The 20,789-nt window shown below is 26.7% G+C and overlaps 1 protein-coding gene across 1 annotated transcript; it reads left to right on the top strand.

Moving 5' to 3' along the window:
• The first annotated feature begins 10,711 nt into the window (after positions 1 to 10,711).
• On the top strand, positions 10,712 to 16,900 carry LOC120253568 (receptor-like protein 9a). Its single transcript, XM_039261890.1, has 6 exons — positions 10,712 to 11,267; positions 11,360 to 11,413; positions 11,496 to 11,654; positions 14,373 to 14,531; positions 15,950 to 16,105; positions 16,813 to 16,900. The coding sequence occupies exons 1-6, from the start codon at positions 10,754 to 10,756 to the stop codon at positions 16,830 to 16,832; spliced, it is 1,062 nt and encodes a 353-aa protein (XP_039117824.1). The 5' UTR covers positions 10,712 to 10,753; the 3' UTR covers positions 16,833 to 16,900.
• The last annotated feature ends 3,889 nt before the right edge of the window (positions 16,901 to 20,789 follow it).

Raw genomic sequence — 20,789 nt, forward strand, 5'->3', positions numbered from 1 at the left:
CGGCAAATATTGGCTGGTGATAAACTTTGCCCAACCCTAAATTTTGGTAAAAGTGAAAAGTCAAAAGTTAAAGTTTGGTTAAGAGATTTGAGACAAAGGGGCTGGATTTGATCTAGGGATTTGGGGTTCTGATGTGGGGTTGGATAATAATATGTAGGCCCTTTTTCCTGTTGATTGGTTCATTCAATATTTTACTTAATTTGCACAATTTGATGGGTCACCCGATGGTCCTAATAAACAAATTAGGGTCTTGTACTTGTTGATTGGCCCCTTTGGAATTGTTGGCCTGCACTTGACCCCTTTGGAATTGTTATTTCCTTTCCCTAAGAACTTCTAATTAGGTTTGAGATAGAATGAAGGAACACAAAAATTAATGATTGGTTAATAATGCCTAGTTTGATGCAAATTTATTAGTAACTGCCATGCCTTGTTGGTGCAGATGCACTTGATTTTTAAAAAGCATAACAAGTATTGGTAATGATATATATATATATATATATATATATATATATATATATATATATATATATATATATATATGACGCTTAAAGAATTTATATATAAATACTAAAATTTTAATTTTTCAAAATTAAAAATGGTTTTTTTTTAATTTTCATATATTTTTGTTAAATTTATATTTTTGTTTATAACCCCTCATAAATTACTTGTGTAGGTTTTATATAGGTTTGTGGTGAGAAATAAGCTAAAAAAATCTAATTTAATTTTTTTAAGAGTAAAATGGAATTTGATTTGGTTTTTTTAATAATTTTCAAAAACATAAAGCATTTGCTGATGTATATACAGTTAACAGTGAATTGTACGAGAATACGACAAAATGTTGTTTCTCTTTTTAGTGATTCAATAACGATTGAACATATCAGCATCAACACGTAAGCCAAAAATAAAGAAAAAACACTTGCTAAGAAACGGAGACCAATGAAAGTATAACTGATGCTAAATAAGCATAACTTCATTTTTAAATATAATATGAAAATATTAAGGAAATATGGAAATAGTTATGGGACTAATAACCAGATTTAATACTTAATTATGAAAATTTTCATGTGATTACTATTTTAATACACTACAACAAAATTGATGATTAGTGACAATTTTAATTTTGACATATTGGTTTTTTGTCACAAAAAAAATACATAATGTGACGAAATCATTATTTAGTCACTCATTTTGCTTGTTTGATAATTTTATGTGACAATACTTTAAATTGTCACATGATATTGTTAAAAAAGGATTAGCTCCAAATGCACTCATACTTTTAGTGACGGTTTAAATATTAAGTGACAAATATAGTACGTCATTAATATAATATTTTTTCACGACAAATTTTAAAATTTGTTGTTTTAAAACTAAATTTAAATATTGTTACATATAAATATAGCATTACTTGATGATATTGGATAATGCCACTATTTGTTACTAAATTTAATGACACTAATCATCTCTCACTAATAATTTTTTTCGTAGTCGAATGCTAAATACCATTGAAAGATAAAATGCTAAATGACATAAACATTCTTTTATACTTTACAATTAATTTAGGAGAAAAATATAACAAAATTATTTATATAAATTGATATAGATATGAGTAAGGACATAACAATAATTTTTTAGGTGGGTCACGCAAAACGTTAATAAACCAAACAACAATTTTTTTTTATAAATATTTTTATAAAATATAATTTTCAATATCATGCTTACTAATTTGTCGAATATGAAAGCAAATAATAGACTTTTCCAAATATTTTTCTAAAATCATATATTTTTATACAATATAAATAGCTTTTGCAAGTAAAAAAACTTGAGAAAGCAAAACAATATATTTTTTGCAAAAGAATATAAATTTTTTCATGTTATATAAACCAATTTAATACCTAGGGGCAAGGGGATAAAAATTTGCAAATATTTTTCCTAAAAATATAATTTTTTTAAACTATATTTATCAATTTATACATTGTTTATTTTCAAAAATTGTGAAGATAGGGTTGTAGCATCCCCATATTAGTTTAATTTCATATTGATTTATTTTTAAATTATTTATTTTTTTATTCAAATAACTCTCTTTATCTCTTTTTTTGAATTTTTATTTTTAAAAGATTTTTATAAGAGATATTTTTATATTTACACCTTCATATATATTATAATTTATTTTTATTAATAAGGACTAAATTATAAAAAGACCTTTATATTATTGAAGTAATTTTTATATAGATATTAAAGAAGTTTTTTATAACTACGATGATTAATTTAAAATTCAAATTTCATTGGTTTAAATTTGTTATAAGCTTTTTTAAAAAAATTATTGCGAAATATATTTAAACGATAATTTAAAATTCAAGTTTCATTGGTTTAAATTTGTTAATAATTTTTAAAAAAAATTATTGCGAATTTAATTAAAAACATATAAAAATATGTTAGTTTTTATATAGAATTTGAAAAGATTTTCATTCAATAAAAAGATATATCCTATAAAAATTTTTAAATAATTTTAATTTATCTAAATTTAGTTTAAAGTTTATAAAAATTTAAAAACAAAATTCTATATAAATCTCTATCTCAATTTCTATTCTTTCTCAATCTTTCTTTCTCTCTCATCATTACTAAGGTACATTATATTTCTCTTTCTCAATATCTATACTACTGATCTATTTTTTTATTTTTATTGATGCCTCCGTCTTAAAGGCACACTTCCACTTTTTTTAGTTTTTTTGATAATAATGCTTGTGTAAGTTCCTACTTCATCAAAGATCTCATGAATCTTTTAAGTATTTGCATTAGTGTTCCAATGCACTTAGTTCATAAATTTTTTATAATTGCTTGATTCACTTCTAATTTTATGGGTTTTGTAGTGCTGATGGTTCCGTTGGAGAAGGGAATATTTGAATGAGAAAGAGATTGACATCAGCCACAATCATTAGATTAAAGTTTTCTTTCCAAAGGGTTGCTAACAATATTGATTCTTGTGTTTTTTGATTAATTTATTTTTAATTATCATTATTTTATAATGGAATTATTGTTATAATTTCTATAGTTGTTTGATTAGCACTTTAAATTGTTAAAGTTTGTCATTAATCAATTAATTTTTGTTATGACTATCTATTGTGCTTATTATTAATTTTTTGGATGCATATTAGTATATATGTATATGTATATATAATTATATTTTGAACTTTACTTTTGTTAATTTACTCTTCTTATAAATTAATATTTATTATTTTAAAAATATTTATTTCAGGTTTTAATGAGGCAAGCTCTACATCAACAAAACACCATAAACACGAACGCCACAATAGTTGCATGAAGAATAGTTATCTATTTTGATATGATTTACTTAAGATTATAATTTTTAATATTATTGAAATTTTACGAAATTGAAATTTGTTAATCCATAAGGTTAACTATAAATTATGATAATTGTGTTATTTTTCTTTTTGCAATAATAATATTGATTTAATTTAATTTATGATATATTATCAAAAATTAAATTTTTGATAATTTATATAATTTATTAAAAATATTCACTAAAATATATCACAAATTACAAATACATCATAAAAACATGATTGATTGTGACATTATAAAAATATTACAAACTATATAATATTTAATTAATTATGACATTACAAAAAAATTAATTTATGGCATATTTTTCATTAGTGACGCATTTTCATCATCACGTAAATATACTTTTGTCACTAAATATTATATTTTTTTAACAATATTTAGTGACATTAACCACTTTTTATGACGCTATTCTATTTGAAATGGTGACAAATATTTTTATTATTTATTATTTGAAAATCAATGGAATGTCACAAATGATAAAACTTTACCTTATATTTAGTGACAATTCATAACATTTTATGACAGTTTGACACAACATTTAGTGATAAAAATGCATGTCATTAATGATTATAAAATAGGTAAAATATGATAATTTTGTCACATAAAAGGTATCATTATGTGACGAACATGTAATCGTCACATTAACCCTTTAGCGACGGAGCAAAGGCGACAAAATGTGGTGACGGCAACAAAGCGTCACAAAAAAGTTTTAGTGACAAAAATATATTATTTTATGACATTATCACATATGTCAATAATTGACAAATTTGTTGTAGTGATATATATATATCTTAAATTTATCAATTTTTTATTAAACAAAAAATGAAATAACTTATTATCATTAATTAAATTTAGAGTATCTTAGTAGGTATATTAACATATATCAAAAGATATAGTATTGTACGACATCATCATTATATCCAAATCTTGATATAATGTACATTTAATAACTCTAAAAATTATATAATATAAACAAAAAAATTAGAAATTATATAAATTAAAAAATAAAATAAAATTAAAATCCATAGTAAGTTTGTTAAATTTTGTTGCAACTTTGAAATGTCATAATTCCATTGTAAGTTTTTGTTGCAAATTTGTAATGGAACTTTGCAATGGAATCATTCCGTTGCAAATTGTTGTTACAAAATTGTAATGTCTTTGTATACATTTGTCAGTCCGTTACAGAGTCGTCGCAAAATTTCTCCCGTGCACTTCCTTTCATATTTTTGTAATGAAAATTAATGCCATTGCCAATCCATTGCAAACCTGTCACAAAGTAAGTTGCAAATTCGTTTCGAAATCACTCCCACTATTTCTGCAGCAAATTTTTTGATTTGTTACAAAATCCATTGCAAATATTTAATGTCGTCGCAAAGCTATTCCAATTCTTTTGCAGAATTGCAATAGAATTCATTTGTTGCAAATATCCGTTGCAAAATTGTAAATTTTTTTTTTTTTGTAGTGAAAGTACATGCTTCTTCATCACATTTATCTTCAACTTTGTAGAGCTAGAGGGCTAGCTAAGCATAATCATGTTTTATCCGTGGTAATCGATGTTTTGTGGCTTTTATGGTAGTCATTCTCTAACCATTCAGGCTAAACTGCCTCATGTGTTAAGGTTGAATGTTTGTCTAGTTTACTGATGTGATAAATGTTTGTTTTTCTTCAAATTCATTAGGATTTATGTTGGCTGAATTGTTGTTTATATACATTTAGTTTGCAGTTTTAATTAGAGCTTGATTTCTCTCATTGAAGATGGTCCTTTTTTTTTTTTTTGATCTTCTGACAAGTAGATATAATGTTCGAGTTGTTTAGCTAGGTTTGCCAGGCAACGTTGAGGTTGGTTAAAATTTGATGTAATTGAATATATTTTTTTGATAAATAAAAATATTAAAGAAAAAAAAGACCGTATATAACTATTCATGTTTAGGATTCCCCATGAGAGTTTTGTATGAGAATTACTTCTCTTTCTCCTCTCCAACTGGGCACTTCTGTACTTGCTTATCCTTTGCTTGATCGCTTGTCGATTTAGTCAAAATAATATATATATATATATGGCTGAGACCACTTTTAATTTGGAATGGGATTGGAAGAGGTTTTGTCCTATTTTTATTTTAAAATAACTAAAAATTCAACTTATGTTATTTTGTTTATTTATTAATTTATTTAAAAATGGCGATGGCTTGGGAGAGGCACAGGCGTGCGGCGAGGTGCTGCCAGAGGCGAGCGTTGAGAACAAAAACAACCATTAATGGGTTTTGTTTGGTTTTAGCTATTTTTAGCATCTCATGTTATTTATTTATTTATTTATTTTCATTTATATCGCTGAAAAATATATATATTCATATGTATATATATTGAATTAATATTGGGTTGGGCCAGCAAAGCATATAGTCCAATACAATATGAGCCTAAGCTTAAATTTTTTTTTTATTACTATTAAGGGCATGTTTGGTTGTCTTGTAAAGAACTATAATGTAAGTGGTTTTATGTGTAAGTAGTTATTTAGTTTGATGTAAAAGTTCTACTTATATTTAAATGAATGTAAAATAATTTTTATCTCACTCACTTTTAGGTGAATGTTTGATTATCAGTAAGTGAAATCACAGTGTAAGTCAAATTACAATACAGGAAAAAATGCTATATTTCAAATTATATCATTGTTATTTGATTTGGTGTAAATGAAATGATGTGTTTATTTTTTTTTATTATTTGATTTAAGGTAAGATGGATATGCTTATCGTGTAAGTAAGGTGGTAATATTACTCTATTATCTATTATTAGCACTAAATATTTAACATTGATCAGAAAAATTAATTTAAGTAAAAATAATTAATTGATTTAATAAATTATTAGTAACATTAAAAAATATTTAATATTCCTTTAATTTTATTACTTAAAAAAGATTTTATAGTTAAATTTTAAAAACACGTACTTTATTAAATATGTTTATAATATTTTTAATTATAAAATATTTTTATATTAAAAATTTTAATTATATAAATATTAAATTATAAAAATATAAAAATATTTTAATAAACATACACAACATCAACATTTTTTATAAGAAAACATGATTTTTTTTTTTTTTATTGGGTAGATGTATGTATACATTTTCTTTTAACTGACAGAGTATGGATGCCTCTTACCGGGTATTATATGAAAGATATCATAAAATTATAAAACATCAATATTTTGCATACCAATTCTATCAAATATTCTATCTTAATATATATATATATATATATATATATATATATATATATATATAGTAATAAAATACTATATACATAAATATGAAACATAGAAAATTGGTGCTATGGAACTTAATCAAATTTTCAAAACCTAAAACTTGCAGTGATATGTAATTCAAAGATTCTAGAACTATAGTTTTAGCCAAATTGAGAATGTAAAATATAGTTGATTTAACTTTCCATGGACTGTTCATTGAGAAAATTAGATAAAGTTATATTTTGACTACATATATAATTCATTTAAAAAAAATCTTTTTGTACCAATTTGTTCATTAAGCAAAAACCATTGAAAATACGTACAAATGATTTTTTTTTTTATTTAAATGCCACGTCTGTGTAGAAACCTAAACATTGTTAAGTAGTATTTAATTTTTTAAAATCAAAATTAGAGTCGAGATAGAAGATTAAAGCATTCTTCAAGAAATATTAAAAGTTTAATTTAAAATTTTTCTACAAATTATAAGTTTGCATTTAGTAGTCGATTCCCTTGTGATCTTTCGCCCACTGCTTTTATATTGACAAATTATGAACTTATATTTTAACTTTAATAAAATTATTCACATCAATCAATGGGCCACACAACAATTCCATTGAGTGATACACAAATCTCAATATATTTTTGGACCAAAGGTGTGCTATTGGAGATATTGTTTTTAGACAGATGTGAATTTGAGTTAATAAGCTTGCTAGTAATATGTTACACTCCTAAGCACGGCATAAGAAAAATCAACATAGAGTTTGTCAAGCACGGCATAAAAAAGATTAATTTATAGTTTGCCTTGACAAATAGTCAATAGACCCAATAGATTTTGTGAAGGGCTAATTGGCTCACACATTGTTAATTAATCAAGATGAAGCACTTGTTATCTCTCTAGTTCAAAAAGTGATGCTCACAGCTTAATCAACTAGTAAAAGATAAAACTTGCCACGAACTTTTTATCCTTTGTTTTCCTTCCCAAACATTAAAATATATGTGCCTCATTCTAATTTTCATTGAAAATTAAATTTAATCACTCAATGGCAATGAAAATCACTCGATTCCTTTTAGTTGAAGAACCTTCAATGTTGTCGCAAAAATTACATAATTTTTTTTTTTTTTACAATTATATATATACATATATGCATAGGCGGAAGGAGAGGGGGGCAAGGGTGTGCTTGAGCACCCCTCGCCCCCATGAAAATGTTTACATATTATATATATAATATATATATAATATAAAAATATTAGTAATTATAATTCATATATGTATAGTTATCTTTTTATTTATTTATTTTTAAATTCTAACACATGCTATTTAAGATAAATAAAATAAGAATTATAAAATTATTATATTAGATAAAAATCGATGTTCAGTGATAAAAATAAATAATAACATAATATGGGTAGTGAAACCTATATCAATTTTAAATTTTATATTTTAAATATTTTTTTATTGAATTTATCAAATTAAAATTATCAACTTTTTTAAGAATATTAATGTAAAAATAATAATATTATAATAAATAAAATAAAATTTAAAAAAAATGCAACCACTATCTCAAAAATCTCTGAGAAAGATGCAATTCTTATCTCTCAAGTTCAAATGCAATTTCTCTCTCTTATAAGTCAAAACCGTGGTACAACAGTAAAATTTAACTCTAGATCATTTGTTGGTTGAGTCGATTGGTGAGTTTTTTCTATTAGCTCAATTTCATCCAATTTTATGTTTTATGTGAGACTTATCTTATTTTTTTATCTAATTTAATTTGATTCATTGATCGTTCTATTTTTTTTTTATGAATTTTTTATATATTTGTTAAATATTTGTTTTATTATTTGTTATGAAAAATTTTTGAAGAATTTATTGTGCAAATTATTATAAAAATTTGTTAAATATTATTTTATTAATTGTTGTGAAAATTTTGATTGTTCATTAGATTACTAATTAAATTAGATTATGAATTTGTATTAAGTTATTTTTAATTGCATTATTTGTTACTTTTACATTGAATTAATTGTTAATTATGTAGATATAATAGTTTTTTTATATTTAACCCAAAATTTTTAGATGTATGTATATTTTATATAGATTATTATAATCTCAAGTTTGAATTAATAGAATTATTCAAAATTTAATTATATTTTTTAAAAAAAATTTGAATTCAGCACCCCCTTAATTTTGTTTCTAGTTTCGCCACCGCATATATGAATTTTTCATACCTATTTGGGAATAGAGCAATAGCCAATCACATTGTGTCAATACAAATAATTTTTTTAATTATATCAGAACTCATCCTGTGTTCCAAATTTGGAGCTAGGCCGCACCATGTATTGAGCTAAATGTTGTTGAGTAGTATTTGATCTTTTATAATTGGGTTTTGCGTCAGGAAAGAAAATTAAAGCATGTAAAACTTACATGAACCATCACCAAAAGTTATTTTTAAATAAAAACAAGTACAAAATATTGGGAGATTAAAATTTAAAGTTTGGAAAAAAAAAGAAACCCAATTTAGTCATTTTCTTTCCCTTGGAATTTGAGATGGGCTTGATTTTAGAACACATTTATTAGTAATTACATATGTGATATAGCATCATACTGATTATTTGCTTTTGGTTTATTTTTAAAATTAGTTGTTCACAACATTGAGTCGCTTATAACATATATAAAAAATATATATTTTGTACATAAAGTTAGCCAACAAGTGCTCAAATTAAAAACTAATCTAAAAAAACTAAATATCTCATAATTAGTCCTTTTTATCTAAAAAAATTTTTTTATTTCAAATATATAATCTTTTACAAGTATTGATTTATTTTCAAATTAAGAGTAAAATAGTTTTTTTTTTAATTTTATTTTTATCAATCCCTATTCTCTCTACAAATATTTTGCAAAAACCCTTCAAATTATTCGGTAAATATAAACAGCTCCATTGAAAAATGAAGATTTGAGTTTAGAGTCTACACTTAATTTCTATCTTATAATAAATCCATGAAAATGATAAAAAAAAAAAAAAAATTAAGCGGGAAAATATATTTTCCATTCAACAACTATAGATGTCATATTAAATCGAATTGGAAAATGGGCAGGGCCCATGATTGTTGCCATCACACACCATTTTGGACTTTGTATTTTAAGTAATGTAGAAAATAACAAATTTTAAAGATGATTAATTGTGAACCTGATTTCTTCCATTTTTTAAAAGTAATTATGAACTTAATTAACTGTATAATTGTGAGAAGGATTTTGGAGAAAAATGTTTATCCTGATTTTTTTGGGTAAATTATTTAAATAGTTATCAAACTATTTGCTCACTCCTGTTTGTGTCACCAAATTATAAAAAATTTTAATCGGATACTATAACTTTAGATTCACGTTCAATTGGATTATCCGGGCTGATTTTCATTAATGGTGTGTGCTAACGTGGCATGCCACATCAGCCCTCTTGCCATATAACATGCCATTTGACAAAAAATCAAATTAAATAAGGGACATCGGTGCAATATATTTGACTAAAAATAACAAAAATTCAAAAATTAAATTTTCTTTTGTTTATTTGATATGAAGGACGATTTATATGAATTGACTATCTTTAAGGTAAAGAGGATTTTAATTCACGTGGCATGCTGATGTGGCAAGGGGACATAATGTAGCATGCCACGTCATCACGCCATTAACGGAGCTAGCCATGGAGACCCAATTGAACACAAATCTAAATTTAGAGTGCCAAATTGAATTTTTTTTTTTATAATTCAGTGACTCAAATAGAAGTAACCAAATAGTTGGAAGATTATTTAAAAAAAATTACCTTTTTTTACTAAAAAATGAGCTATCAATGGGACCATTAGAAAAATAAGCAAGCTTGACTCTTGACTTCAATAAGTCATTAATAATCTTGCTAAACAAGAAAAATCAATGAATAGTTTGTTAAGCACGGCATGAGTTATCAAAGGAGCCATTAGATATAAATAGCCAAGCTTGACTCTTGACTTCCACAAACAATCAATGCTACTTGTATTATTGCATGCTTAAGTGTTAGTCATGGCATATCATTATAAATTAAGGGATTAGCTAAGTGGCTCACACACAGCAAATTAACTAATTAAGATGAAACACTTGCAATTGTCTCTCTTGTGTTCATCATGGTTCAGTACTCTTATGTACTTGTTCTGGATGTTGTTGCTGGTTCATCATGTGTTACAACAACCAAATGGTTGTTTTGCTTGTGTAGAGCAAGAGAAGATTGCTCTACTTGATATCAAATCAGCATTTACTAGACAAGAAATCAATGCTGATCCATACTCTATCTTTGAGTCATGGAATAAGAATATGGAATGTTGTAGTTGGGATAGAGTGCATTGCTCACCCACCACAAAGCATGTCAGGAGCCTAGACCTTCATGACTCAATTTACTCTTATGGCTACACTCTAAACATCTCCTTGTTCCTTCCTTTTCGGGAACTGCGAAGTCTCACTCTATCATACAACTACTTCAACAACTGCATTCCCAGTAATTCTTTTGGCAGAATGGCAAAATTAGACAATCTCGAGTACTTAGATCTCTCTGGGAATTATTTTGATTTTAAAGCGCTATCTTCTTTAGCTGCATTAGGCTCTCTCAAGGCTCTCTCTCTACGTGACTTTTGGATGGAAAATGAATTTTTTACCAATGGTATGTGTATTTATTATTGTAGTTTGTTACATCTCTCTAAGTAAATTATATTGATGTCAAAACTCTAATGATTTCTTTGGCTGCAATATTAGGTTCTCTCAATGTTCACAAACAGAGTCAGATGATAAGTGAACTCTTAATCAATGGTACGGATCTAATTAATGTATTGTTTCTTGCTTTGCTTGCTTGATTTGCTAATCTTAATTATTGTTCTCCATGATTCTCTAGTAGTTGTGGCTTTGTCCAAATTGAGCAAGCTCAAATACTTGGATTTGTCTGGGAACTATTTGAATGGAACTATTATTCCATATTTGGGTGGAATATCATCTCTCAAGACATTGGATCTTACCAATAACAACATGAATGAAGGTCTTGATCATTTGAATGGTATGTATGCTATCTTTATATCTATTCCCAAAGATATAGTTTAGATTTTTATTTCTGGATAATTTTTTTCATATAAAACCATCTTTATAAAAGAGTTTTTTATTTTCCACGTATTTAGATTTGACAAAATTGTCTACCATCCCTTCATTTTTCAAAAATGCCTATTTATTAGCTTCTCTTTTTAACAATATTTTGTTGAAAAATATTGGCATATTTATAACCATAACCATCAAGTAAAATATTAGAATACCTAATGGCATGGCTGGTATTTAGGCATGGCTAATAAGTAATATAATTTTTATATGAGTAAACAATGTTTTTATTAAGTGTATTACAAATTAATTTTATATTAAAAGTTGTGATAACAATATTTTTAAATGTAATTGCATCCCATTCCATTTGTAAAAATTGAAAATTTGCCCATTAAATTTAATTTTGCTTGGATAATCTAATGAGTCTTTTAACAATGTTTTTAATTAATCAAGTTATTCATGAGTAGGCTAAATTTTCAAAATTTGAGCTTAGCTTAAATTTTGAAAATTTCTAGTTGACAGTGAACCTGGTCTCCAAGCTCAAACTTACATCCTAGATCAAAATCTATAAACATAGTATAATGTTTTATATAATTATAATATATGTAATATTATATATTGTATATTACTTTGAAAATATTATATAAGTTGTATCGTTTATTTTTTAATAACAAAAATCAAGTAATAAATGATGCTTTAATTTCAAAATAAACCAACTTAGATTTAAATTTCCAAAAACACTGGTTTGAATTGTCAACTAAATCTAGTCTGATTCAAACTTTTGAAATTAAAATCAAAATAATGTGATTATGAATTTTTTTTTATTTTCTGAATACCCCGTTGATATTTTTCAAGTTTACTTAAACACCCACATTTCTTATAAAAACATGTCTTCTATCTCAAGGTTTTGTTTTTCATATAGGCCTTTGAATTTAAATGTCCTCAAATTACATACATTTTTATTTTTATTCTTTTTTTGAAATACTCTATAAATATATTAAAATATTAACTTAATTCGCAATATTAGTTGGACTTTTTATATATGCATGATAATTCAGTTTTCTATTGAAAAACCTATATTTTTAAAAATAGTTAAAAGAATTTGAGTCTGAGGTTTTCACATATATTTCTTTATTAAATCCAAAAAATTTTAGTATATCCATAAATTTATTATGTAATGTCATAATTCTTAGTTTCATCTCTAAAATTTTAAATTCTACACAATTCTTTTAGTCTTATACTGATATTTTAATAATTTTCTTTTATATTTTAAGCTTGCACTAATTATAAAATAAAATTATATTTTATTTTAAATAATAAATGAAAGTAATTAACTGTTTCATAATAGTCTATAGTTGGTTATGGCGCGTTCACAATAGTGGCTTGTATATAGAGCCAATGGTTTGAAGTAAAAAATCTTTATTAACAAGAGTGGAATTTTAATCTCAGTAAAAAAAGTATAGTTCTGATTAAAAAAACATATCAAAAGAGTCATTTGCTAGTGTGGTAATAGATAAATAATAAATAAGAATTAATAAATTCAATCCAAATTAATATTATTATGTTATTTAAAGTCTTACGATGGAATATGTAGCCATAAAAAGTTTATATAAGACAAAATTAACTATAGAGAATAATTAATTCTTTAATTAAATAAATAAATATAAAGTCTACACTAAGAATAAAATAATATCCCTACTAGAAAATAAAATTTATATTACATAATTAACATTTCTAATGACAATCCATCCGTATAAAAATAAACATTAAAAAAAAATGTATGGCAAGAGGAAGCAATTAAAATAAAATTGGAAGAGATATTGTTGGAATGATGGAGTGAGATAATAGTCTCACATCGATAAAAATTAAAAATGTAATGGGATTATAGAGTTCAAATGGGGTCACACCAATAATATTGAGATTTTTTGTACATTGACGTTCATTTGAAATATCATAGCCCTACCCTTGAGTAAGGCCACTAATGCAGATCTAAAATCTAACTGATATGAGAGTTTTGGAGGAAAAAAAATTGGAGGGGTGTAGCATGTAAAACCATTCAACAACATTTTAATTTAGAAGAACAAATTTTCTAATTAAAACATTTTCTTTTGTTGCTTTAATTATTTTTATACTCATTATTGCAAGATAGATGGAAATTTATGATGAAATAAAACATAAGTAGCCTTATACAGAAATGAAAATCTCAAATCTCCAAACACTAGCACTTCTTGAAGAGAATCACTTATAAGAATTCTTTTTATCTTAATCTTTTAACTCCAACTTTAGCCCTTGAACTGAAATTTAATTTGCCTAAAAATTTAGCTCTCACTTTCTCATGGGTTGAGTTTTCATATATTATATTTTGATAGGGTGGTAATTATTCAAATTAATTACTTGAACGAATTTCATATGGGTGTAGCCCAATCAAATAATATGTGCACCCAACACTTATTCCATTGTTAGTTTATTTCAAAACAGGGAAGCTCACAAGTTATAAAAATTTGAATCAAAGTATATTTACTAGTTATACACCTTCAACCATAAGCATTTAATGAAATATATTATTATTATTATTATTTAAGTTTAAAAGGTTTGATTTTGATATGTTAAAATTATTAATTTAATTCCTTGTCATTGTTTATGATCTACATTAATTTACTAATTAAAAACAATGATATATGTGTAGCATATCAACTTTGGTCCAATATGAGCAAACTTGACAATTTGTACTTGCTCGGGAACTCATTAAATGGAATGAAGATCATTCCATTTTTGATAATAGCACCATCACTAAAAACTCTTGACCTCTCCGATAACAACATGGAAGGAAGTCTTTCTTTTAAAGGTGAGTTGTTTATATTTAAAAAGAAAACAATATATATATAGAGTTTAATTTGAAGGAAATAAATTATTATTATTGGGATTTTATAGTTGATAAGTTAAAATTCAAATTGTTGTTTGTCTCAATTGACCAGGATGGTTGAAAAAAAAAAATCAGCACTTACTTTAATATATATATATATATATATATATATATATATATATATATATATATATATATATGAAAATTCATCATCCAAAAATATCTACAATAACCATTGGAAAAACGGCTATAATCCATTTATAAAATAGTGTTAAACAATATCAAATAGTGCCAAATAGTATCACACGGTATCATATACAATAACTATATACAGTATTTATATAAATAATAAGCATTAAATCATTATTCAATAGCTATAAGTAATACATTTGCATACATACGCAGATGACTTAAAACCCTATATATAGATACACACACTCCAAAAAAACTAGTATCTCATTAAATAGATATGAGCTACTTGTTGAGAATATATTTAACTCCATCATTGTAAATTTATTTTCCAGAGTTGAACAAATTAAACAATTTCTTCGAGTTGGATTTATCTTTAGTAAATTTTCTAGAGTTAGGCCACTAATATTGGAGTGGACCTCTAAAGTTTGACTCTCACTTTTCTCTTGGTTGAGTATCCAACTATTATGATTTGATATGGTTGTTAATTATTCAAATTATTTGGGCCAACTCAACATGAATCAATTAATGATATATACACCCAATACTTATTCAATTGCAAGTTTATTTCAAAATATGGAAGTTCACAAGTTAAATTTGAATCAAAGCATATTTACTTGAATGGTATGTAATTATTCAAATTATTTAAACAACCATTGCCTATGCAATGAATTGTTATTTGAATGATGAATGAACAACCCAAGGATCGAATCTTATGGTCAACAACACTGGTGTAACACCGCACAAATACTATAGTAACACTGTAGCACAATTGTTTTATTCACTATTTATTGGGTCCCCCATGAGAGGAGGAGAATATAGCCTCTCATGGGGTCAGATAAAGAGGGATTTATTACCGTTTAATTTCTTGAAAATGGCTTGTGCACGTAATGCTAATAGCATAGCCAGATGTGCAAAGTTAATAAATCTTTAGGGGGGTTATTCAGTTAAACCACCATAATTTGTGCACCACCATACATGCATGTTCCTTGACAAGTCCCTTGTGGGGTGACAATTATCATCTTTCCCAAAACATATTTACTAATTATACCCTTCAATCATTAGCATTTATTTAAATCTATTATCTTAATTATAATTCAGTTTCTTTTTAATTTAAAAAATTTTGATTTCCATCTATTAAAATTATTAATTCCTTTTTATTGTTTATGATTTTTTAATTTACTAATTAAAAAAAAATTATATACTTGTAGCTTGTCAAGCTTTGTCCAATATGAGCAGACTTGAGAACTTGTACTTGTCCTGGAACTCATTAAATGAAAAAATCATTCCATGCTTGGTAGGGGCATCATCACTCAAAAGTCTTGACCTTTTCCAAAACAAATTGGGGGAAAGGTTTTCTTTGAAAGGTGAGTCGTTTTATTTTTAAAAGATATTTTGTTGTGATATATAGTTTAATTTGAAGAAAAAACCCAATAATCATTTTTAGTTGATAAGTTCACAAAAATGACTTTATTGTTTGTCTTGGTTGCCAGAGATGCATGGTTACAAAAAAATTCAGCACTAATTTTAATATATATATATATATATATATATATATATATATATATATATATATATATATATATATATATATTCGCTCACTCTAAAAAAAAAATATTATCTCATTAAATAAGATATGAGCAAGGTGTTGACAATATATTTAACTTCATTTATTGTAATTTTTTTTCCTTTCAGAGTTGAACAAATTAAATAATTTCATGGAGTTAGATTTATCTTTGAATAAACTTACTGGAGTGATAGAGGTTAGACCATTAAGGTTGGAGTGGACCTCTAAAGTTTAACTCTCACTTTTCTCTTGAGTTGAGTTTTTAAATATTATGATTTGATAAGGCCGTAATTATTCAAATTAATTGTTTGAACATGGGTATAGCCCAGTCAATTAATATAGACACCCAACACTTATTCCATTGCAAGTTTATTCTAAAACATGGAAGCTCACAAGTTAAATTTGAATTAAAACATATTTATTCATTGTACCCCTTCGACCATAAGTACTTATTTAAATCTATTATTTTAATTTATTATTATTATTATTATTATTATAGCATGTCAGGCTTGGTCAAATATGAGTAAACTTGAGAACTTGTACTTGGACGGAAACTTATTAAGTGAAAAAGATTATTCCATGCTTGATAGGAGCATCGTCACTCACGCAACTCTTGCCCTTTCAGGAAAACATGAAGAACAGTTCTTTGGAAAGGGTGAGATGCTTTTATTTAAATAATATATATATATATATATATACATATATATATAGTGATAATATATAGTTTAATTTAGAGAAAAATCATTGCTGTTGCGTTTTAGGATAGTTGATATGTGTTCATACATGGTGAAAATTATTACGTTTGTTTAGGATGTGCATTAAGTTTAATACATATATATATACACACCAAAATATTGACAATGTCCTGCTATAAATAATAAGACATGAGCAAAATAATGACAATTAACTTTATTCATTGTAAATCTTTTCCAGAGTTGAGCAAACTAAAAGCCTTGTTGAGCTGTATTTATTTTCGAATAAATTTATTATTGAGTTAGCCACCATCAATGTTGAGTGGACCTCTCTTAAAAGATTGGGTAGGCATATATGAAAGTGAGTGTAATGGCACAGCTTTGGAAGGTGGAAATCAAATTGCTTTATATTCCAAAAGATTATTAATTCATCCACTTATTATTCATTGATTCTAATAGCTAAGTGGTGTGCTTTTCAAATAAAATCCCTAAAGTCAATGGTAAACCTCATTTGAATGGCCATGTGATAAAATGCACACAACTTCAGTGTAGCCTACTCAAATTTTAGTGTATCATTACACTAAATCATTTAACGTTAAATTGTGAGTTAGATATATTAATTAATTATAGAATTTCAGGACTGTAGATAAAAGAATCTTGAAGAGTTGAGTTATTGATGATAGTAATTTGAAGGAATATTCCATTGTGTCTTGGGCATCTATCATTCCTCTGAAATATAGGCTGGTATCTCCAACAATCAACTTGGAACAGTATTCTCCTTCGGCTGTCATCAAAACACCTCCACCATGCTCTGGCATGCACAATTTTCTGGCAATAACTTTAAAGGCATCCTCCGTCAATGACATATTTTCTAACAACACTGGACCTCAAAGTGTTGGACCTTTCAAACAATAATTATCAGTTAGAAGTCCAAACTGAACATCTAGGGATGGAGCTCACTCATTTCAACTATACGTAAATTTTCTTATCTAATTGCATTCTCATGAGCATTTACTTGTGGTTTTAATCCCTACCATTTTGTCAATCAATACATGGATAAGTCCATTGATCTTAGATACTAATCTCAAGGTGACATTCCACACTATAGTTGTTCAAGAATAAGACCAATTGAAAGCTCTAAATTTGAGGAATAACTGTTAAATGGATCAAATTTATCTTTCCATCCACAAAACAAATTTATTATTCTTTGATGTCTCTAATAATAAACTCTCTGGAGAAATACCTAACAACATAGGTTATATTATTCCTAATGTAGAATTTTTTGGGTGTTATGTCACATAACTTTTTACAAGGTGATATCCCTTCCTCATTTTCACTTCCAGAGCCACCCTAGCATTTTAGACTTCTCAAAATAACAATTTATCTAGTCAAATATCAAATCATTGGTGTCTCAGCCATGTACAAACATTGGTTACATTTGGAAATAATTTTCAAGGAAATTTGTTTCCGAATAACTCAACTACCTAAATTGTGGGTTTATTTTTTGCTGATCGTAATCAATTCACTGGGGAAGTTTCAAATAATTTTTGTATGAGCTGCCTCATCTTTTTGTCTTTTAGTAGTGGTGAGAACCAATTGTCTGGTGTGTTCCCAAGTTGTGTGAGAGATCTCTTACATCCCACTTGGGTCTTTAATGCTAGAAATAAATTTGAAGGGAATCTATCGCGATTCTTTTAATTTTATCTTTCTTGGATTTATTTGGATCTCTCTACAAAATAATTTCTCTGGTTTAGTTCCTTCTTGTAATCAACATGTCTATCTTGGAATCTTGGTTTAAAATTGGAAATATTTTCAAGGCCTTCCCAGGTGCGTACAGGAAGCAGTCTAGTTGCATTAGACATTGGAAATAACCATTTAGTGTTAATATTTCAATTTAGGATATGGACAGACCTCAAAATCTTAAAATAATTTCTTTGAGAACCATTTTGAGGAGCAATACCAAAAGAAATATGCAACTTACAATATCTTCGCATATGACCAACTTTCTCAAAACAAGTTATGTGGAAAGATACCTCAATACTTTATTTATATAGGGGCACAATGGGGTTACAGCTTCCAAGAGTTAAATTGACATTGGTGATTTATCAACCATCTGAATCAGGCGAAGGAATACTTGCCTGAGCTAGGAAGTTACATGCCACGACAGCTGAACTTAGAATATGTTCCCAGTTTCCAGCAAAGTCAGATGGTTCAAAGGGAACATCCCTAAACTACTTATCAGGACTAGATTTATCTGGAAACCAAGATTTGATGGCAAGATCCCAGAGGAAGTTAGCGGAAATGACCTGGCTTGAGCTTTGAATTTGTCTAATAATCGATTGGCTGGTCCAATACCTGCTACATTATCAAGGTTGGGAGATGTTGAAGCTTAGACCTTTCCCACAACATGTTAGTTGGATGCATACCTCCATAGCTTGTACAACTTCATTCTTTAGAGTCTTCTCTGTGGCATATAACAACCTCGGTCTGAAACCAATTGGTTAGTTTACTCAGTTGTACATTTGATAAGTGCTGTAAGAGGAAACCCTTATCTTGGTCCTCCATTGGAGAACACTTTTCTTACTGATACCAGTTCCAAAAGTCAAGTTACGAAATATTCATAAGGGATAAAGAAGCAGCAAAGATCATCTCATATTATATACAGCTTAATTGCACTTGGTTTCAGCACAGGTTTCTGGGGGATGGATGGCTCTGCCTTGCTTCAACAGAGAGCTGGCAATGTTCGTTCTTTCTGGCTATTGATAAATGCATGAAGGAAGCCCTTGACATGGCAAGTAGTCTCCTATTGAAAATGAGTCACTTTGGTAGCCGTTAGTTCTTCTCATGTTTCAAATCCTCACTTAAACCATGTAGGTATGGTGACATAATATTCAAAGTTTTGAATTAAAGAGATCTTATCATTTCTAATTATCTTCTACTTCTAATTTTGATCCTTTCCATCAAACTCATATTCAATGTTTGATTGTGCTCCCACCTCATTTTTATATATCATCAATTGAAGAAGCACATTCTTGTTCTTCTTACCTAGCCTCTATTTGGCTAGTAAGTCATTGCACATATTCAATTAGATAGAGTATAAGTTGTCAAAGTTGAAAACTAAAAATTAGAAAGCTCTCTAGTATTCTTAATCCTTCTTTTGAATTATGAAAATGAAGAACAATAACACTCTTCATAATCTTCGACCCATAACACATTGAATGGACGATGGAAATATGTTACTATTCCATTTGTGAAGAAATTCAACACAATATGCTATTTCAGTGTTGAGAATGAAATCAAAATTTGTATAGTTTAAATTGGGTGGCTAGCATTTAAATCAATATAAATCATGTAAATTATGTATTTTATTCAATATAGCCATGGAACTTTGAAAGTTTTGAACAACTTATTTGGTGATGATCTGCATCTGCTGTGTTTGAAATTGTATATCAATGTTGATGTAATGGTTAACTAATAATAATATCACAATAAAATGTACTGAAATAGACAAAGCTATAAGAGTGGATGGTTAGTAGTTAGCAGGTCAAAACATATTACTTTTAAAATGTAATTAATCAATCACCACACACAATTATGAGAATAAAACCATATTGGCTAATTAGAAGGTGGCAAAGCAATTCTTCAATTATGAAGCACAACACATGGCCTATAGAATTACAACCAAAGAATTTTGTTTTAATGATATTATAAACTAAATGAATTTATGGAAATATAATACAACAATTTTTGTTTTAGATCATATATTTTAGTAGGACCATCTCAATCAGGTTC

This window comes from Dioscorea cayenensis, unplaced genomic scaffold (genome assembly GCF_009730915.1).
Source record: "Dioscorea cayenensis subsp. rotundata cultivar TDr96_F1 unplaced genomic scaffold, TDr96_F1_v2_PseudoChromosome.rev07_lg8_w22 25.fasta BLBR01000115.1, whole genome shotgun sequence".
In the NCBI taxonomy this organism is placed as follows: domain Eukaryota; kingdom Viridiplantae; phylum Streptophyta; class Magnoliopsida; order Dioscoreales; family Dioscoreaceae; genus Dioscorea; species Dioscorea cayenensis.